The following is a 23,273-nucleotide window of genomic DNA, read 5'->3' as shown; positions in this document are numbered from 1 at the left end:
CAACAACCAATGAGATGTATGGCTGTTACTCCCATTTCAAAAATAGCATACTGGGGTATAAAACAGATAAGTGAACTTGTCCAAGGTCATACCACTAGTAAGTGGTAAGCCTAATTTTAAACCCTGGTAGTCCAGCTATAAAGTCCATGTTCCTGCATGATTATTTCACAATACAGCTAACCCTTGAACAACACTTATATGATAGACCCACAAAGTTTATACTCATATTGTTCAAGAGTCAAATATATTACATACAGATACAGACATTAAATGTATCTAGATATAAACATAGATTTGGTGTATTACATACCATTGACTAGGCTCCAACTCCTGACAACTCTATGAATGAGTGATGTCCACAGTGTCCTGTCCTCAGCAGCCCTGCTCAGATCCTGTAGACTCAGGTTCATGGCTTCTTAGATGGAATCTATCCATTTCATATTCAGTCTTCCTCTTTTCCTGCTGTCTTCTGTTTTTCCCAGCATTACTGTCTTTTCTAAATACCCTGCCTTCTCATGATGTGCCCAAAGTAAGCTTTCATTTGTCATTTTTGCCTCCAGTGATGTTTCAGGCTTGCCCAGAGCCCACTTGTTCCTCTTTCTGGTGATCCAGGGTATCTGCAGAGCTCTCCTCCAACACCATATTTCAAATGCAATGGAACTTCAGTTCTCAACTGTCATTTATTCTGGAAAGTTGTTCAAGTAGTGATTTGTTTGAAAACTAAATCATTTTTCCCCATTAGAAATAATGCATCAGCATAAAAAGGGTTGTTGGGTCAAGAACCAAAGTTTTGTTCAACAACCAAGACATTTTTTCTATAAACGACTTGGTTTAGAACTGAACTGTTTGAGATAGGAGACATTCGAGAACCAAGGTTTGACTGTGAATTAACTTGTTCCCTATCAGCCTTCTTCACTGTCCAGCTCTTCCATCCATACACAGTACTTAGGAATACAAGGGTGTGGATGATCTTTACCATGGCCTCTAATGACATATCTTAGCTCCTGGTAACTGCTCCTAATTCTTCCACTGCTGTCTTTTTAAGTCTCAGCCTTCTCTTGATGGACTGACTATGGTACCCATCTGAATTGATGACTGAACCAAGGAAAGCCAAACTACAATTTCAATGTCTTCATCATATAAGTTAAAGTTATGCATCTCTTTTGTAATCATAACTTTTTGTCTTCTTGTTGTTCAAATGCAAGTAGCACTTTCTTCTTTCACTTTTATCTAGTCATTTCAAATCATTCCTACTTTCTGGCAATAAAATGGTAGCATCTACATATCTTAAGTTACTGATATTTCTCCCAACAATTTTCACTCTTCCTTCCTCTAAGTCTAGCCCAGTTTTTCATATGATATGTTCTGTTTACAAATTAAACAAATAGGGAAATAAAATGCACACTTTGTTGACATCTGTGCCTTTAGGAGACCATTCTGTCTTTCCATATTCTGTCCTGAGAGTGACTTCCTGTCCACAGAACACGTTACACATCAGGACAACCAAGTGCTGAGACACGCCCATTTCTTTCAGAGCAACCCGCTGCTTTTCATGATCACCTTAGTCAAAGGCTTTACTGTAGTATATAAAACACTGGCTCACCTTCTTCTGAAATTCTCTAGGGTGCTCCAGTCTCCAACAAATGCTCGCATTAGATCTCAAGTGCCACTTCTTTTTCTGAACCCAGCTTGAACATTCAACATTTCTTGTTCCACATAAGGCACATGCCATAAGGTAGTGTGCCACCACAAGCATCAATTTCCTTAGAAATCAGAGCAATGGTTGTATAGTTTCTGCACTCCTTGGCATCTCCTTTTTTGAAGATTAGAACATATATTAAAGGTTTCCAGTCTGTAGGCCATTATTTTCTCACAATAGTTGACATATTCTTTTTAGAGTTTTGACAGACTTGGTCTGTGTGGCTTGAAATAATTCTGTGGTTACCTCATCTACCCGTGGTGATTTATTTCCTCCCAATACTTTCAGGGCAGCTTTCACTTTGCTCTTCCTCATAGAAATCTTCTTTAAAAGTATCTGTCATTCTTTTGTCTCTTCTAAATAGATTTTCACTGTACTGTTTCCACCTTCCCTTTATTGTATCCTGGTCAGATTAATTCCTAATCTAGTTTTGAATTTCCCTCTCATTTCTTCAATTTTGTGGTAGAGATCTCTTGTTGTCTTTTGTTGTTGTTGTTGTTGTTTTCTATCTTCTTACATTGACAATTTGTGATAGTTCTCTTTATCTCTAGTGACGGTCATTGAAAAACTGCTTCAGGATTCTAACACAGCTTTGGTCCCCTTTAGCTTTTTCCTCTTGCCCATCTCTAACAATTTTTAGTGTTTCCTCTGTCATCCGGCATTGTCTTTTCTCATACTTTCCTAATAATATTTCTAGTTTTAGTCCACAGTTCTTCTTGTTCTCAATCAAGTTTAACAGTGCGAATATATTTTTTATGTAGGCTTTAAATTCACCAGGAATGTTATTTATACTGTATTTTGGCACTATGATTCTTTTAATGATCTTCAGTTTTACTCTAATGTTTGATGTTAACAGTTCATAGTTAGTACCACAATCTGTTCCTTGTCTTGTTTTGGCAGAGAAAATACAGCTTCCCCATCTCCTGCTTCCAATTACACGGTGTATTTGATTTCTGCATTGGCCATCTAGTGATGTTCATGTACACAGTTATATGACTATCTGAAGCATGTGTCTGCAGTAAACAAGGTGTTGGCTTTGCAGAAATCCACAAGTCAATCTCCTTCTTCATTTCTGACCCCTAGCCCAAATGTTCTGATGACATCTGATTTTGCTATATTTCCTACTTTTGTGTTCCAGTCTCCAAAAATTAACAGCATGTCTTGTTTGGGTGTGTGATCAATATTTTCTTGGATACTTGTATAAAAGCTTCCCCTTTCCTCTTCTTCAGCCTCTGTAGTTGGAGCACAGACTTGAATGATGGATGGCTGTGCAAATAGGTTTTCCTAGTCTGACTGACCCATGCTACCCTTTTCCCTCAGTATCAAAGCCATTCTATTTCTTCTTTGTGTTTGTCATTCCAGAATGGGACACTTTATAGTTGCCTGGCTGGACTATCCCCTTCCAGCCCACTTTAGTTCACTAACACCAAGCACTGCAACGTTTAGATTTCCCTTTTCTCGCGTCACGGTTTCCAGTTTACCTTGGTTCATGCTCCTTATGTTCTGTGTTCTGATTGTGTATGTTGGGCAAGATTCATACTTTCCTTTTACCTTTGTGCACAGCAGCCACTAGACACCCTTCAGCTTTGGCCCAGTTGCATCATTAGCAACTAGGCTAGTTTCTGCTCTTTCCCAGTAAAATTGTTTGAGCGCTTTATGACGTGGGAGTCTCATCTTTCGGCACTATCTCATGTTTCATTCTGGACTGTCTCATCATAGGGCTTTCCAGGTAAAACCAAAGATTAAAAAAATAAGAGAAATAAAAGAAAATGCAGCAGTGGTTTATAATTAAAGCGAGACTATTTAACATTAACTCATCTTTGCAAGCATAACCCTGATGACCTGGGCAAGGAGCAGTCAGGGCCTTGTATTTTTGTGTGGGTCCAAACTACCTATGCTCGAGTCCACGGTGTCGTAATCGCCAAATGCCTATGACATGTAAACACCCTTTGGGCAGACACAGACATAGACGTGTTAAGAATAATGCAAGGTGTAGGAATACATTTATGTCTAGATATAGACATATAGGCATAGATGTATTCCCATACCTTGCATTATTTAATCTTAATTTTTATAGTTAATAATTAAATTCCTCAAAATATTTTATTAATTTATTGCATATTGCTTTGTCCTGTATATTATATCCTCCCCCTCTTTTTAAAAAGATTTTATATATTTTTAGAGAGAAGAGAAATGAGGGAGGAAGGAAAAGGAGAAAAATACTGAAATGAGAGAGAAACATTGATTGGTTGCCTCCTGCACGCCCACAACCAGGGACCTAGCCTGCAAACCAGGCATGTGCTCTGACCAGGAATCAAACCTGCAACCTTTTGGTTTGCAGGACGACACTCAACCCACTGAGCCACACCGGTCAGGGTTTTATATCTTCCCTCCTGAATGACAAGGCAGTTATTTTATCTCAGCAGCTTACAGATAGTATTCCAATGTCTTCTAGCATCTATTGCTACCAAGAACTCTGCTGTTAGGTGTCATTCTTTTTTAAGTAATCAACCCACTCTGGCAGCTTTTAATATTTCTTCCTTATTTTTGATATCTTGTTAAATAGGGCTATCCTCTACCTTTCTATCATCTGTTCCATTAAACTCATCTGAGACTCCCACTAAACATACTTTGAACTTTGAACTCTGTTTTAAATCTCTCAACTCTTTCTTAATTTCTCTCTTTGACTCTTTATACTGTATTTTGGATGAATTTTTATTATCATCATAAACAGAAATATCCTTAATGGCTGCACAGCTGTTCCTAGGCCCAAAATAAAGATTACTGCAAACAGGTTAACACAGAGGTAGGAACACATTCAAATACACCTCCCATTCAAAATTAGCCTGCAAGCAATATTTAAAAACTCATGATGAAATCTAGAACTTTATTCAACTTGCAAGCTAACAGATTAGCCTACCTACAGTTTCATGAATGTTGGCAGAAGACAGAAGACCACTGGATCACAGATTAAAAAAAAAAAAACACCCTATAATATTCATGGCCAAGTAGCAGCAGAGTTTCAAGTTCATTTACATTGGTTGTAAATGCCCACCCTCACCCCACCACCTAAATCCCACAGGGATGATCCAAAGGGCCTATTATGGATTCCTGCACACACAGTGGGTTATAGGAGAAGGACACTGAGCTTGGCGAATCTCCTCTATAGCTGAAGCGAGCCTAGTTAGCATTAACTCATCCTTGCAAGCATAACCCTAATGACCTGAGTAAGGAGCACTCAGGGCCTTGTATTCTTGTTATTCCCAGCAAAAGTGTGCAAGGACACTCAAGCACTATGGTTGATTGCTTTCCTAACCCTTCAGATCATCAGCAGCAACACTTCCTTTCTGTGGCAGCAGCTGAATCCACTTTGCAGTTTTTCCAACATTTGCAGAACCAGCTTCATCATCCCCAACCCTCACTCCAAGGACAGCAGCAGGAGCACCAACCTGCTAGCACACTATCATTACAGGTCTGTTTCAGCCCGTCCTCTTAAAGTTTCTAAGATTCAGTAATGAAACCCTTTCTCCATAGTCCCTTGGCCTTGGTTTTCCTGTTAGAGCCACCTCAATGACACCTTATTTTTTTTCTTTTTCTTTTTCTGTTTTTAATCTTCACCCAAAGACATTTTTCCATTGCTTTTAGAGAGGGAGGGAGGGAGAGAAACATCCATGTGAGAGAGAAACATCGATCAGTTGCCTCCCGTATGCACCCTGCCCAGGAATCAAACCCTCAGCCCTTCAGTTATAGGACAACACTCCAACCAACTGAGCCACACGGGCCAAGGCTACACATTATTCTTTTTTAAAGTAAAAATATAGTTGACATACAATATTATATTTGTTTCAGGTGTACAATATGGTGATTCTACATTTTATATACATTACAGTGTAATCACCGTGAGAAGTCTAGATACCATCATATGGTATTGCTCTTTTTCTGACTTATTTCACTTGGGATAATACCCTCTAGGTATTCTTTTTAATCTAGTAATTACCAAGTTAATTTTATATCTAGTAAATAATTGTTTTAAAATCTGTTCAAATAACTGTCATAGTTTTTGCCTCCTAACTGGACCCTGGATGATAAATAAGTAACCCATATTGTTATTATCTATTATTAAATATATGCTTATTTTTAAAACCAGGAAAATAAAAAATGTAAAAAGAAAAAAGTGTTTAAATCACAGTTCCTTCATTCTAAACCAAATACAACTAATATTTTGACATATTTACATCCTCTTTTTTCTGTACATACATACAATTCAGTAGTTGGATTTTTATTCAATCTTTTCCTGCTAACATAACAACACAAGTACTGGAGTGTCCAACTTTTATAAAATTGTATACTTTTATAAAATTGTATACTTTTCTGTATCCATTTCCTCTCCTCCCATTCACTCTTCAACCTATCTCAACATGGCTTCTGCCCCATTATTTCATTGAAATGGATTTTGCAAAGAATTAGCCACACATTTGAGCAAACAGCATTTTCAGACACTAGTGAGCTGTTCCTCCTTAAAATACTTTCTTCCATTGTGTTCAGTAATCCTACAGTCTCCCTGACTCCCTCACTGATTCATCCTCCTCATATCTGACCTTTAATGTTGTTTCTCTCCCTATCCCCTAAATTGCCTTCATGAGCAATTTCACATGTGCTTGTTTTCAATTATCATCTACACAGCAACTGACTCCCAAATTTGTATCCTGAGTCAAGACTTCTCCAGTAAACACCAGATCTACTGCATCTGTCAACTATCTGTTTCCATTTAAATGTAACAAAACCCCCTCAAACTCAAAATACATAAAATGAACTGATGATCTTCCTCTCCCAATCTAATATTCTTAAAGCATTTAATATCTAATAAATTTCAGACCATCAGTCTAGTGCCAAAACCCAGGAATCTGGAGACAACAAACTATTCCTTCTGCTTCATTCTCCCTCCAAAATATCACCAATCCTTTTAAATGTTATCTCCCAAATCCCTTGAAATCATTTATGTCTCTCATCTCTACAAACCGTTTTAGCCCACTCTGCCACATGTCTTATCCAAAATAATGCAATGGCTAACTAGTGAACAGAAAACACACACACATGCAGAGCAAGCCTATCTTTCCTAATTAAAATGTGAAGCCTGTCCAGAAAGTATCCGGCTATGTAACATGAAAAATAGAGACATTATTGGAGAAGATAAAAGGAACATTGTACATAGGACAATGATGCCTCAGTCCCCTTCAAAGTAGGCACCTTGGGACCTCACACAGTTTCCCAATCACTATCAGCCATCCCATCATATTTTCTTGAATCTCATCGATGGTCTGAAATCGCTTCCCTTTCAAAGGTGATTTTAATTTTGGGAAAAGCCAGAAGCCACAGCACTCCAATCTGGGCTGTAGAGGGGCTAAGCCACTTGGCTGATTTGATGTTTTGCCAAAAATATTCTGTCTGAGATGTGATACATGAGCAAGCACGTTGTCATGACGAAGCTGTCTACCACCAGTTGCCCAAAGCTGTGGCCTTCTGAACCATCCCAACAGTTTCCTCAGAGAAATGTTCAAGCTTAACACAGTTTGATACAGCTTTGTTGCTCTACTCGCTCGCTCAGTCATTTTGAATGCTACGACTACAAAGTACACATGCTCACTCAATGGCATCTACCATCCCCACTGACTAGTATAGTAAAGTCATCATTGTTCATGCATGTGCACTCCAGTCCACACTCCTTGGCTGCCGGGTTACATCAATGTCATGCAAACTGTTCTCGTTGTATTAGCAATGTCTGGACTTTCTCCAGATAGACCTTGTCATTTATTAAACTTGCAGTATGTTCATAGTTGTACAGCATTCTGTAGTAAGAGATGTATTAATTTATTCAACCATTCCCCCCTAGATGAATATTCAGGTTCTTTTCAAATACTGGCTACTACAAACACTACTGCAATGAAATATTCTTCTAAGTATACCTTCTGTACCCACACTGTTACTTTTAGAGAATATATTCCTAAAAGTGGATTACTGGGTCAAAGAGAATTTTAAATTTTAAATGTTTAGTTGACACTGCCAAATTACTTTCCAAAAATTGTTACCATTTGTATTCCCTCCAACAACTTATCATACACTTGTTATAATTCAACCTACACATTTAATTACATACCATACACTTAAAGTGTGTGCATTTGATTGTATGCAAGTTAACCTCAATAAAGTTGTTTAAAATAAATAAACTGGGCCTTAAGTTGGGCCTTGAAATTCTTTATCAGGCAGAAAGTAGAAGGATGAGAGTTTATTTCAGGCAGAAAGTTGTGGTATAAAAATAAAGGGAACACTGTGGTCTAAATACATAGTCTCCTACATGCAGCATTTGGGGCTTCTCCTCTCTGGTGCACTCCTTCCATATGTCACCCCTAAATTTTTAGCTCCTGTGGCACGTGATTCCAAACTCTGTCTTCTGATTTGTCAAACCAGTAATCATAACCCTAATAATCGACTATGAACTGTTACTAGTACTGTGACTTTGAACATGTATGAATGCATACAAAAACACAGATGGACTCTCGCTTTAAGAGGAAAATGTTGGAGAGACTATTCTAAAATGTTATCTGAGTTGGCAAAGAATAGTGGAATGTTTTGTCTGATTACCAGCACTTCTGTAGAAAATGAAGATGTCAAATTTTCAATGAAAATTGTAGCAAGTTTTGGCCCTGGCTGATGTGGCTCAGTGTACTACTGAGTGCTGGACTACGAACCAAAGAGTCGCCAGTTTGATTCCCAGTCTGGGGCACATGCCTGGGATGCAAGCCATGTCCCCAGTTAGGTGCGTACAAGAGACAACCACGCATTGATGTTTGTCTCCCTCTCTCCCTCCCTTCCCCTTTCCAAAAAGAAATACATACATAAATAAAAATCTTTTAAAAAGAAAGAAAGAAAATAGTAGCAATTTTTGGAGCAAAATCAGGTTTCCCCAAAAATAAGAATTAGTGCTATAGGATAATAATGACTAATATTTAAACCAGAAAAAAATTATATTTTACATTCCTTTTTTTAACTTCAGAACTTTTCCTAAAGGACTTTAGGTTAAAAAGGGATATTCTATTTGTCTTAGAAAATATCCATGAACTTATTCAGAAATGATCTTACCCTATAGGCAATACAGTAACATTTGTGTTTTGGTAAAGAAAGATTTTGATGGTACTGTTTCTTTTATTTTGTTTTTATTATCTGTGAAATATGTATTAAACTCCATGTAACCATTTCTCTACTCTTTCTGACAGATTTCAGATGAAGTTATCCACATAAATTGTTATTATCTTACTCAGGAAGGGATGCCACTTTGATAACCGTTAAAAAATGAGATGAGACAGTCCTGTAAAAGATATACCGTATGTCTGAGGCTAGCAGCAAGTAAACATAATAAATCATCAAGATTTTTAAACTTGTGAATATTTAATATAAATAGCCTTGTTCTAAGAAAACACAATGATAAAGTTTCCCATTTGTGATATTTATAAAGCAACAGAAGAGGAGGAACACTTCATTAGGATGACATATAACCCTCATTAGGTTCCCTACACCAGAACACAGAACACATGTATAATATTCTGTAAGAGAGGCTCTTTGCCATGTTATAAATTATAGGTAATTTTCTGGCTTATGTGAGACATAGGAATTTATTGTCTGTCAGTATTACAATAATGTCATATTCAATTTATTTTTTTATGTTTTATTTCTTTTCAGCAGACCTCAGGGACTCATTGTTGGTTTCCTAGAACATACAGATTTGAGCTTTCAATGTAAAATGATCAAGGAGAAAAGTAAAATAGTAATATTCTACTGTATGAGAAAGTCAAAAAAGTAAAACATGTTCTCTTTATTTTTTAGTAGATTCTATCCTAAAAAATTAATATACCTATTTTAAATACATTAAAGGATTCCCCACGCATTAGAAACAAAGAATAGTCACCACATAGGAAAAAGTCGAGGAGGAAGAAAAGTAACGTAATACCGAGTCAGTGTTATGTTAACACTGACACGTAACTTAACCGCCCAACTCTCAAGTGAACGCTCTCACACTTTCACAGATGAATTCACGTTGTAGAAGGTAAATGCCTTACCAAAAACCATTATGAAAGAGAGGCAGAGTAGGAACTCAAACATCTAACAACAAAGCATGTGTATCAATACTTTCCCCTACCTCAAAATGTTTCTTCTTCAAGTCGGAAGCATAAAAATGGCAAAAATAGCAATACTGGTAACAACATACATTTTTCAGCATTTAGTGTTTTCCTATGACAACAGCAACCAAAACTTCAACGTTTTGCTTCAACCTTCAGGTAGGGAGCCCAGTGTGAAACAGCCACGGCTGACACTTCTCTTTAATGAGCTGTTCACGATTAATTTTGAATCATATGCCTTTCGGTAGGAAAATTAATCAGATACGCCAATTACATACAAAATATTTAGAACTTCTGCATAATTAGATAAGCATGAAAGTAAGAAAAAAATGCTCTCCTTTCCCAAGAGCATCTGCAAAAGTCTAAAATTGAAGGCATCAAAATAGTTCCATTTTATTCTTCCCTACGTTGCTTAATCTTCACTCCAGAATCTCCTGAGGTCAAGGCTCTGAGCCCAGAAGGGGTGACTGGAGTGGGCAGCAATGTCCTGCGGAGGCGCTGGGACCAACGGGAGGAAAGTAAGACCAACCAGGCAAAAGGAGTCAAGCCCTTTCACATAGAGCACCAGGTGAAGAAGGTGCACTAACAAAGCAGCAGCCTGGCAAGGTCAGGGAAGTGGTTTCATACAGCAAGACTAAGCCAATACATAAATAAATAAAGGATATGGGAAAGCAGGTTTCTTACCATCAGAAGAGTAGAAATATGAAAAGGCAGAAGACAAGAATAAACTTTATTGTGTTTGGTGTGAACTCATGGCTAGACAGACAGATACAGACATACTGATATTGATACAGATAGATAAGACAGAAAAGAGTAGGGACATAGAGGATAGGCAGCATGGAGTGACAGCTGGGGGCGTGGCAAGGTACGGCTAGAAAGAGACCCCCCTCTGAGGCACAGGCATACCTGTCTGTGGTAGAGCAGGAACATTTAGAAAAACGTGTCTGCAAACCAGGCCCACTCTAATTACAAGGCACTGCTAGGGGACTTTAAACCTAGTGGTATGCTGCAGATAACCTTAGCAATAAGAAACCCACGCATGGTTCAACTCCAGACAGCACAGGCATGCCAATCCAGGCATAAACATCATTAACCGCAGTCTTTATTTACTGCCCCATACACAGTATCTGGCATTCAATCAAAAACTATGGAATACCTAAGAAAGCAAGAAAAAAACAATGCACTTTCTAGAGACAAAGCAAGCAACCTACCAGACTCTGAGGTTGAAAGAGAATTTAAAATAACTATGACTTATGTTAAAAGACAGTGGATAAGGTGGAAAACATGAATGAAGACAACTAGAAATTATAATAGAGAAACTGAAACTATAAAAGTCAAATGAAATATTACAACTAATTTTTTAAAAATCAAAGTAACAGAGATGCCAAATGCCTTCAAGAGGCTCAAAAGTACACTGAACAGAGCTGAGAATAACAGTCAGTGAACTTAAAGGTAGGGCTATAAAAATTAGCCAAACTGAAACACAAGGAATAAAAAAGCAGTTAGTGGGATTAAAAAGAACAGCAAATTCAAGGGCTATGAGACAATTTCAGCATAACAATAACCCATAACCTTTGGACCAACTGTATGAGACAATTTCAAACAGAATAATTACGTGTAAGTGAAATACCAGGATAGAAAGGAGGCAGAGGAAGATATTTTAAAAAATAATGACTGAGAATTTTTCCAAAAAATATCAAACCATACATCTAAGAAGTTCAGAGAACCTCAACTAAGGTAAATAAATCCTACCCATCCCTCCAAAAATAAGAAAAGTAAAACCACTCAGACTCTTCATACAAAACAAAATATGAACAGATAATCTTAACGGGAGCCAAAGCAGGGAAGGGGTGGGGGATGAGGGGGTGTCACATTACATACAGAGGAAGTATCTTTCTGAAGAAAATAATTTATAGACTTTCGGATTAACAGAAACTGAGAGAATTCACAACCACCTAAAGGAGGCACTTTACGGCTTCTCTTTGGCATATCCCAATTGCCAGCATCACTACTCTTGCACTTCGGGACCATTATTGAAACAAGGGTTCCCTGGACACAAACAATGTGATACCATGATAGTCAAGCTGATAACTGAGGCAGCTAAGTGACTAGTAGGCAGGCAGCAAGGGGTGGGGTGACTATGAACAGTAAAAGGGAATTTTCTGGGAAGAATTCTCCTGTATCTTGATTGTGCTGGTGGTTATTAGACTGTATTCACTATCAAAACTCATAAAAGAATACACTAAAATGGGTGCATTTTACTCTATGTAACAAGTAATAGCTCAATAAACCTGATCTTAAAAATACTATCACTTAATTTACAATAATTTTATTTGAATAAGCTAAGGTCAAAGTTTCCCCAAGTATAGAAGCACCATTTCCAAAATCACCCTTAACAAGACGCCTTGATAAAAGACAGAAATGATGGTCTCCACATTAAATGACCTGAATCACAGTCCTGAGAGCAGGGCTTGGAATCTTCATTTTTTAAAAACGCCCTATGTGATTCTGATACACACTAAAGTTTAAAAAGCTGTTGGCCAGAGTATAGCTCACTTTGTAAATTTTATTAAATGTGAACTCAAGTGTTCTGGCTACAGAAACATAGGTTGCAGGGATAATGAAGTTACAGACTTTATAAGTCTGACAGTAAAATTACAAATGAAATAGACATGATATATAATATTTATATCAAATACCAACATCTTCAAATATATTACTTGTAAAAAAAATCGTAGTGCAGGATTATCTCTCTTTACACAAGAATACAACATAGATAAAATATTTAAATACAAGCATATAAAATCATAAAAACCCAGAAGGAAAATGGGAATTTTTATTTTGTAATAACAGACATGAGGAAGGCTTTGTAATAAATAAAATCTAGAAGGCAGAAAGGTTTAAAAAAAAGGCCTAAAAGAGATGATGTAAGGTTGACCACTAAAAATAACAACTAAAGATAACATGGAAATCCATCTTTATACCACATATAACAAAAGATGAATTTTCTTTAATTTACGAGGAGCTCTTCTGCTTAGTTAGACCAACAAACCAATTAAATACATGGGCAAAGCAGTTTCTCAGAAAACAAAATAGAAATATCTTGTCCATGTGTGTTACACCAAGACTTCTAGAAAGGACAATTCAGAGCTGTATTTTGTTTTTTTAATATATAGAAAACAACAACAACAACAACAACAACAAAAAACAACTGGATTCAATTTCCAAACAGTTTTAATAATTAATTTTTGGTCTTAGGAGGATCTGTATTCAATCTTCCTGATTCACTCCTTAATTATAGTCTTATTTACTTTCCCCCCTTTGTTCCAACCATGCAATTAATTGCAGTGGCAACATTCTGGAGAAGGACCACTCCTGCAAAGGAGACATGGTGTATGGGAAACTAAGATCTGTGATGGATGTACGTATTACTGAGATTCTCAAAATGAAAAACTCCCCACCAATGGCCTACAGTTCTTTCAACAAACCTTAACATTAGTTCAATATTCCACAATTAAGAAAGTGATATGCTGCTGGGGGAACCTTTCATTTTAATAAATTCCACTCACAACCCCTTCCCCGAAACAAACAGTGTGTTGCTTGATTTTGCTTACCTCCTCTCCTGAAAGATAATACGCTGTGAGCAGGCCTCCAATAAATCGAATGTTGACTTCAAACACAGACACCTCTGAATTCTGTGAAAACATATTGAAAATATTCACATACATTGAAAACTTTATAGTTTTTGGAATGTTTTCAATACTTCATATGTTTCCTGCAAACATCCTGTGGAAAATATTCTTCTATTCTTTACATCTTCATTTCTCATGCTGTAATCTCCCCTCCCATTTGTTGATGCATCTCACGCCTCCCTTACTGTGCCTGCTGCTTCCTAATTGCCAAAAACGATGGGCCATTTTCATGTCCCTTACATATTATTGTGAAACTATCAAGACATTTGATACAACTGTACTTGAACAACTGTACTTGGACACAATGCCTGGGTTGCAGGCCAGGTCTTCAGTTGGGGTCATGTGAAAGGCAACTCACTGAATATATATATGTCTTGCACATTTATATTTCCCTCCCTCTCCTTCTCTCTCTCTTCCACTCTCTCTGAAAATAAATAAAATCTTTAAACAAAAAAAAAAAAGAGCCCTGGCTGGTGTGGCTCAGTGGATTAAGAGCCAGACTGTGAAGCAAAGGGTCACTGGTTTGATTCCCAGTCAGGGCACATGTCCCTGGTAGGGTGTGCACGAGGGGCAACCACACACTGATGTTTCCTTTCTCTCCCTCTCTTTCTCTCTCCCTTCCCCTCTCTCTAAAAATAAATAAATAAAATCCTTAAAAAAATAAATTAATTTGGATAATGTGACAATATGTAAACTTCCTTGAGAAAGAAGGTTCTTTGTAAGCATAAAATCAATAGCATTAATAACAAATGATGATAGAAAGATTTGAATTTCCCCAAATGCAAATTACCTGTGAGAAAAAAATTATGAATAAAATTAAAAAGCAAACAGGAAATCTGGTATAAATACAGTACAGCAGTGTTAATAACATTACTACATAGAGTCTGTTTGTATTTAAATATAAAATAGACAATGCTGAGAAAAATCCTAACACACAGAAAGAAAAATAGAAGTGGCAAAGAACATGACCAAAGATTTCACAGAATATACACAATTGACCAATATAAAGATAACATCATCAATTTTTAAATAAAAATTAAAAGGAAATATAGATTACCTTGAAGTCCTTCCAACATTCATGTACAGAACACATCATCTGATAACACAAATATATTTCTCCACTATAGAATTTTCACAACACAATGTAATTTTAATAACGTAACTGTCATCACACTGCGTCCTCAAAAGCAAAGTGCTTTATATTACTCCACATATTCCCAATACACAGCACACAGCAACAGACATTCACAAATACAGAGAGGAAGGGAAAGAGAGAAGGAGGGCCTCTATCACCTTAATAATCTACATAGTTTCCCTGATTTCATCCTTACCCTTCTCCTAACACTCTATTTATACAGCATCCTAGAGCTGAGTGAGCCTTTTCAATCTTAACTCAGATTAGTTACTCTACACTCAGAGTAAATTGACTGGTAAGACCCAACATAATCAGATTCCCCACAGCATCTTTGATGCTGTCTCCCACCAATATTCCTTTGCCTCAACTTTTTATTATCAAATGGGTCTACTTGCTGTTCCAGAATTGCCAAACTCCTGTGACAATCTTTACACTGAAGATCTTTCTGACAACACAATATAAAATAGTAAAATAATCCCTCATCACAAATATCCTTGACACTGCATTACTTCCCTAATTAACAGTTATTGTCTGATTACTGTATAATTCTTTATTTGTAAAATTCACACCTTTCCTCACAAGAGAGACAGAAGTTCTAGATGGAAAGTAGGGAGAGAATGGGAGGAGGGCATTATTTAAAGGAGTAATGATTGAGGATCTTCTAAGGTTGATGAAAACATAAATCCTTAGCCTGATAAAACAGTATGAATCTTTTAAAAAATAACAGACACACAGCAATGGAATTACACTACACCAGAGCAAAAAATAAAATATTAAAACAGCGGGAAAAAAGACATTGTCTTTGAAAAATTAGATACTTTTCAACAGCCTAACAGAAACTGAAAGACAATGGAAATGTATCTTTAGAAGTTTAAGAGAAAATAATCATCAACCTCTAATTCCATACCCAGCTATAATATCTATTAGGAGAGAACCTTATATGCATATGGTTTCCTTGGGTCTCCTCTCAGAAATGTCACCATAACAGGGTCCTTCAATGCCCTCCCCAGTGAAATAGCAATCCCCAGCACTACTTACTCTAGTCCTATTTACTCTTTATTGTTCTTCACAGCACTTACCACCAACTAATACACGATAATATCTATAACTTGGAATCTTTGTTCACTGTGTGAGAAATGTTATAAACAGAGCCATTTCAAAACGGACAGAGCCACCATCCCTAGAGACACTACCTGCCATGCTTTACTCCTCGAACCTTTGGAATACACATTTAAACTGCACAAAAATAACCTATGAACTGGGAAGACCAACATTATATTCCAAACAGCTGTTTTTAAGCTAACAGAAAAGCAGAAATCCTGACTACACAGACTGAAAATTAAGAACATTCTTTAGAACTATCACTACAATGCGTATAGCTGGAGAATGACTCAGCTTACTAGCACCAATAGAAGTGCCTTACTTCTAATCACATACTTATTCTCCTTTCCTTTCTCACAAAAACCCCTCGCCTTCCCTCCTAATTGGAATATAACTTAGGTTTCTGCCTAAACCTATGTCCCCGGAGAGCAATTCTTCTTGATCCCAAATAAATGCTTGTTGCCTCTCACTTTAGCTTTTTATTTTTAGGCTAACAACTGTTTTTCTCCCAAAATTAGAATATAAAGAAAGAGATAAAACTGGTTTTGTAAAAGATTTTATTTATTTTTAGAGAGAAGAGGGAGGCAGAGAAAGAGAGGGACAGAAACATTAATGCAAGAGAGAAACACTGATCAGTTGCTTCTTGTATGCCCCAACCAGGGACGTGGCCCACAACCCAGGCATGTGTCCTGACTGGAATCACACCAGTGACTGGTTCACAGGCTGGCACTCATCCCACTGAGCCACACCAGTCAAGGCAAGACTCTGTTTCGTTCACCACTTTTTTCACAAAATCTAGAACAATGCCTTTTACAGAGGAAGAATTCAATAAATACATGTATTTATTCATTACTTTATTTGGAAGTTTCAAATACAAGTTGGGACCAACTAGATGAGAATTGCATGTAAGACAAGAGGGAGATAAGCTAAGTTAAGGCAATCTAAGATCCTTCTGTTCTTCAGAAAGAGAACAGAGAGCCTGACTGATTTTAAACTCTGAGGCGGTAGCCAGGTAATTCAGTTGGAGAGTACTGTCCTGATGTGCTGAGGTGGTGGGTTCAGTCTCTGGTCAGGGCACATACAAGAGGCAACCAATGAATGCATAAATAAGTGGAAAAACAAATTGTTGTTTCTCTCTCTCTTCTTTCCTCTCTCTCAAATCAATAAATTAAAAAACACCTTTAAACTTTAATAAGAATACATGTTAAATTTTAGAACAACCCCCAAATTAATGAAAATGAAAAATATAAATGTCAAACTAGTAGAGGGGAAAAGAAACATGAAGTAATTTAATCCAAAATAAAGACAGAAAATAAAAGCAAATCAAAAGTATAATAATATAGGTAGCCAAACAAAGATGGAAGCTCCAACTCCAAATATGATATAATAAATGTAATTATTTCAAATTTAACAGTTAAAGTCCAAGACTGGATAATGGACAGCTAAACATATGATATACAAGGTTAAAAGTAAAGGGATGGTGAATGACTGACAGTGCTGACTATTAAGCTTTCTTTTCTCAGTTCAAATCCATTATCTGTACTCTGCTTTCTTAATACTGGAACTGGAGCTCTGCAAAGGCAGCTCTCATTTGCCAGCTGGCTGTCTTATAGGCTGTGCCAACAGGAGGTTTACTAAGATCATACAAGGCTAGAAGAAGGAGAAGGGACTTATTCTGTCCAATTTACCTCTAGTTTCTGACAGTGTCTTCACCCTGGGAGTGGCAGCTGGTTCCAGGTTCCTTGCCACATGCACACAATCTCCAAAGCAGCTTCACTGTGGCCCTTGGTGATATGAGCACTAGGATAACCCTCCTCAGAAGCTGGAGATCCAGCCCTAAGAAAGCCTTCTAAGAACTCCTAGGGAACCAGAAACAGATCCCTAGCTACTAAATTTTAATTATCCCAATCCCTTCACATTGTTCTCAAAGTCCCAGGGGTGGTAGTTGTTTACTGTAGTTAGTACCTCTTGTGATACCACAATGTCCTCTTTCTGCTTTTACAGTTCCCCATTATTTGGTTAACAATTTCAAACAGTAAGTCCTCTAATTAAAATAAATGGTATAATACTGGTTCCTGATAGAGCCAGTTGATAAAAATGATATACCAGCAAATTATTAGGCATAATAAACCTACCACATTAATGAACAGGAGTATTTGAAATTGCACAGATGGCAATTCTCTCCAAATTAATCTATAAATTGAATGCAACCCTTATCAAAATTTCAACAGTATTCCAGAGCTCAGAATAACAAAAAACTGAGAATTAAGATAATTTCCCAGAGAAACAAAACCAGACATCAAGATTCAAATATAGATATCAAGCTTCTCACAAAAACATTGTAGTTAAGACAGTTTAATAATGATGTAGGGATAAAGGAAAAAGCCAACAGAGAATAACAGATTAATATGACTAATGTGGCATGTATAAATACTGGGGAAATAAATGGTACTAGGATCAATTATGTAGGGCCTATCTTGCCCTACATAAAAAATCAAATCCACATAAATTAAAGACCTAAATGCAGAAGCAAATATTAAGTATTTAGAATTAAATAGAGTAATACATCTTCATGACCCTGGAGTAGGGCTTTCTTAAATAAGATATAAAAAGTACAACCTAATAAGGACCACATAGCCAAACAGGAAAAAAAAAAAAGACTACATTTCTTAGCCCCTCTTTACAGTAAGGCTGGGCCACATGAGTAAGAGCTACTCAACAGTATACAACCAAAAGTAGGTGACCCACTCTCCGGAAGTGTTCTTAAAGAACAGTCGCATATATTTCTCTATCCTTTCCTCTTTTCTGCAACTGGAAGGTTTACCCACCTTATTGGAGGAATCACCTTGACCCAGGAGTTTGGAGCGGTACACTGAGGTTGACAGAGCAGCCAGACCTAGGCCCTTGGTGATCAAGGAGCTACCCAAATCAGCCCTAAACAGTTTATCTTGGTGCTTAATTTGAATGAAAGAGAAATAAACATCTATCTTGTTTAAGCTATTTTATATTGGGATTTCTGCCACTCACAACCAAACCTAAACCTACCTGATAATAAAAATTGTTCTAATTGAGAAATATCCAAAATGCTTGAACAATATAAAAGAAAGCAATCAGTTTTACCTAGTTAGCATCAGGAAAAACATCAGAGAAGAAATAATTGTGGATTTAAATCACAACTGAAACAATGCAGAATCTGCCAGAGAGAAACACACACAGAAAAGGAGTGACCTCTGACTGCAGTGGGAGGATCAGCAAGCACAAGTATCGTGAGAGGTGGTAATGAAGACTTGAAACAGTCCACACATCTTTAGATGAAGACTGGTAATAATGAAAATAATTGCTACCATTTAATGAACACTTTATATGTACCAGATTATCTCAAATGACCCTCACAATATTGCACTAGGATAGTAAAATTTTATGATAGGTTTAGAAAGAACAAGAAACTTTCCAAAGTCACACAGGTAGAATGTAGCTGTGCTGGGCAAACCTAAGCAGTAGCACTTAACACCTGTGCCGAAATACTAACATGGGTCTAGAGCTAAGCAGGAAGGTTCATCAAAGCTTTACCGAATAATTAAATCTTTAAAAATAATAACAAGACATTTATTATTCACAGCTTATGCTTTCCTCAAGTTTCTAGGCCACTGTGCTCTCCCCCTAACTATTGCCCTAACACACTGCCTCAAATAAGGGCAAGAAAAGTAGAAGGAAGATGGTGAGAGAGTGTACTTTATGCAAAAATTAAATAACTGATAATCCCAAAAGAAAAAGAGGGACTTAGAATATCCTTAAACTGCTAGCATAATGCTCAAAATTCTTGTGGTTGGACACTGTGTCCTTTCATAGTCAGTCAGAGAAATTATCAACCACACACTCACCACACTGAAATCAAGGTTGTCCTCAATCCACTTTTGCCCGTCGCGGAATTCGTCGTGGAGCCCCATGATATAAAGGGTATCCAGAGCATCTACTATGGTGGCACCCAATTGTGAATTTCCTGTATTTGGAGAGGAAAAACTGTCATTAAAATGATGCCCTTCACATAAGATCTATTATAATATTTTATATATAAAAAGCAAATCATAATAGGAATATAAGGAGCAAAAAGAATATCCAACATGGTTCGCTCTTCCATAAAAACAGATAATATACATTGTTTAATACATTTCCTTAAAGATGGCACACTGACAACTAATAGGATAAAGCAACACTAAAATTATAATTGTCCTTTTCTTCTTGGTCATAATCTACTTAACTAAATAAGATTTTTTTTAAAAAGAGGAGGATTAATTCAAGAAATGGGAAGGGTAGTTCAAGATGATAATAAGCTAAGACATAAGACAATGATGTTCTTCTGGTACATATTTGTAGAAAAGGCAAAATACACAGTTAAAAATAACAACATACGTATGACAAGGCTAGATAACCATGGAACAGAAATAATCCTTAGCAATCAAAAAGCAGGTTCATCATAGTGAAAAAGGAAACCATAAAATAAAATGTGAGTAGAGAAAATCAAAATAATTAGATCTACCCATCTTCAAGAAAGAGATAATCCTGACCTTAATGGAAATGTTTCCACAAGGGAGGAACTAATTAAAAAAGCTAGCTGCCCCACCAGTGTGGCACAGTTGGTTGGAGCATAGTTCTGTAGACAGAAAGGTAACAGGTTTGATTCCCAGTTAGGGCACATAACCAGGCTGCAGGTTCAATCCCCAGCTGGGGTGCAAATGAGAGGCAACCAATTGATGTTTCTCTCTCACATCCATGTTTTCTCTTTCTCCCGCTTCCTCTCTCTCTAAAAGCAGTGAAAAAAAAAATGCCCTCAGGTGAGGATAAAACAAAAAAAGCTTGCTAATATCAACTGGATATTGTAAGCTAGATACATGTAAACACATGACAAGAAAATAAGCCCATCTTACCAATGAATGTAAGCGCACAACTTCTGAATAAAATATCAATGAACAAACCTAGTAGCATAGTAAAATGATAAATAATGGGGAGCAGATGGGTCCTCCCCAACCTCAGGAATGGAATTATTATTTCTATCTTCTGAGAATGAAAATCGTTCACACAGCTTACTATCTACATTAAAATAACTTTATTATTATACTACCTTCATCAAGAATTTACTGTTTCAGGAGTCTCTTGCTCAGAATGACAAAAGCTGCAAAATACTTTTACTGTTCATTCCAGAAGCTTCCTGAAAGACTCATGAATGCATCCAAAGAAAGTATCAAATGATGGCTTACATCCCAAAACTCTGAACTCTGCCTCTAAATTCTCCATTTACAAATGCTAAATTATTGTGTCATGATCCTTAACTGATCATAAGCAGGCATCCTCCAATTGAAAGGCCCATCTTAAACAGGATTTTAAATCTCAATAAATACCTCAACCTTTTCCTTCCCCATCTGATGGGTTTCTGCTCTGGTGAGGTAGTGATCTACCTTCCCAAAGTAAGCATTAAACAAAGATAGAGTTTTGTCTTATCAACAAGTTATCTTGGTGATATTTTAGGAGTCAGCATTTGACAGTAAGTACTTAAGTTACTATTCTTTCCTTCTTCCTTCTATTCTTTTCCCTACTGGGCAAATAGTATTTTCCCATTTGAAGTTTTAAAGCTATACAAGTGTAATAGAACAAAAAAATTTTAATAAATTGAAGTATATCTGAGTATCTCAAAAATGTGATAGGCTTACATTTGAAAAAATATTAATGTTTAATCTAGTAAAAAAATAAAGCTATACAAATTTGTTCTTATAATAGTTGTCTTTCACTTACATCACATTTTCTTGTCCATGTGCTCCTAACAATGTCTTCAATTTATCAAGAAGTATATCTTCCCACTAATAAGACAAATACTCTACCACATTCTGATAAATTCCTTTTCCCAGCTCAGTTCTCTTCATGTTGACATTAACTAGAATGTTTGTTCTGGGTTATTACGGACATACTCTCCTTTTACTTTTCTTGTCTTCAGCTTTTATTCAGACAACAAAAACTTTATCAAGCCATTTAATCACCCATGTAACCCTATCTCTTGCATAATCACATAAATATACATATTTTTCTATTTTAGTATTTTGTCCAAAATATTTATCATACTTATTATAAATCCTTAAGAGTACCATCTTTTGTTCTTATTGCAAAGTTTATAGATAGTTATAGGCTTCTGCCATCAGCTAAAAGCCCAAGGCAGAGACAGACGAAGTTGACATACTGGCTATCACTAGGATTGTTCTCCTAGACAACCCAAGATTTCAAGTGGAAAGATTAAAAGGGCTAAAACTACCCTTGGGTCAAAGAAAAAATAAAACATGACACTGCAGAATATATAAGGCACTAATAAAATTTATTGTGAGAACACAGAAATCAATTAGAGCAATCCTAAGAGAAAAACTCATAACTTAAAAACTTTATATACTACCTAACAAGAACAAATGAAAATAATTGAATTCACAACATTCTACTAAGAAGAAAGAAAAAGAATGATAACTTCAACAATAAAGCAGATGAACTGGAAAAGCTAAAGGCAGAAATTAATGAATTAGAAATGAAGAAAACTGTCCAAATAATAAATTCAAGATTAGTTCTATGAAAAGACCTATACAATGAATCTACCACTAACCAATTTTTTAAAAGTAGTCACAGGAATACAAAAAACACAAAATAAGAAATGAGAATGCATCAACAAACAGATTCAGAGGAAATTAAGAAAACTATAAAAAGCCAACTTTAGTCATATTGGCCCAATAAATTTTTTAAAAATGAGTGGAACTGATGACTTTCTAATATATGAATATATATAATATTTTGACTTATGAAAGAAAAAACAGAACATTCCTAACAAAAAGACCAAGAAAAACATTCAGTTCTCAAAGGGCTACCATTGTAAGTTTCATAAAATAAATTCTACTTTAATTTTAAGCATGATAACTCCTACAAAAACTTTTATAGAACATAAGAACTTAAAATTTAATTTATGAATTTTGCATATTATTGATGCAACAATCTAACATAGTAAGAAAAATTAAACTACTATCCAATCTCCAGAGTACACTATCTCATACTTCTGGCAGCTTATATATGAGTTCTAGTTGCTCTAGCATCTTTGTCAACATTTGATATTGTCTGTCTTTTAATTTTAGTCATTTTTTATGGGTATGTAGGATGTTGAACAGTAGCTTGAATTTTAATTTCCCTGATGACTAATTTGCTTTACTGACTATATGATTTACATATTCTGAATACATTCATATATACATACATCACATATATCTCCAAATCTTATGGCTTGCCTTTTCATTTTGTCTTTTTTTTATTTTTAAGATTTTATTTATTTTTAGAGAGAGGGGGAGCAAGGAAGAGAGGGAGAGAAACATCAAATCATTCAGTTGTTTCTCACACACCCTCAACTGGGGGCACCTGGCCCATAACCCAGGCGTGTGCCCTGACTAGGAATCAAACTG

At 36.3% G+C, this 23,273-nt stretch overlaps 1 protein-coding gene across 2 annotated transcripts in view; it reads right to left on the bottom strand.

Annotated features, from left to right (window-relative positions):
• The window catches only part of MAN1A2 (mannosidase alpha class 1A member 2), a 126,127-nt gene that overhangs the window by 61,791 nt on the left and 41,063 nt on the right, over positions 1-23,273 (bottom strand). For both annotated transcript variants that reach the window (XM_028502763.2, XM_036015249.1), the window contains exons 4-5: positions 19,680-19,798; positions 13,485-13,565 (exon numbers count right to left, since the gene is read on the bottom strand). In XM_028502763.2, coding sequence (XP_028358564.1) covers positions 13,485-13,565; positions 19,680-19,798 — 200 coding nt within the window. The remainder of the gene's footprint in view (positions 1-13,484; positions 13,566-19,679; positions 19,799-23,273) is intronic.

Source organism: Phyllostomus discolor, chromosome 14 (genome assembly GCF_004126475.2).
Source record: "Phyllostomus discolor isolate MPI-MPIP mPhyDis1 chromosome 14, mPhyDis1.pri.v3, whole genome shotgun sequence".
NCBI classification, from domain to species: domain Eukaryota; kingdom Metazoa; phylum Chordata; class Mammalia; order Chiroptera; family Phyllostomidae; genus Phyllostomus; species Phyllostomus discolor.
The sequence above is the reverse complement of the archived record's forward strand: the minus strand, read 5'-3'. Positions and strand labels throughout refer to the sequence as shown.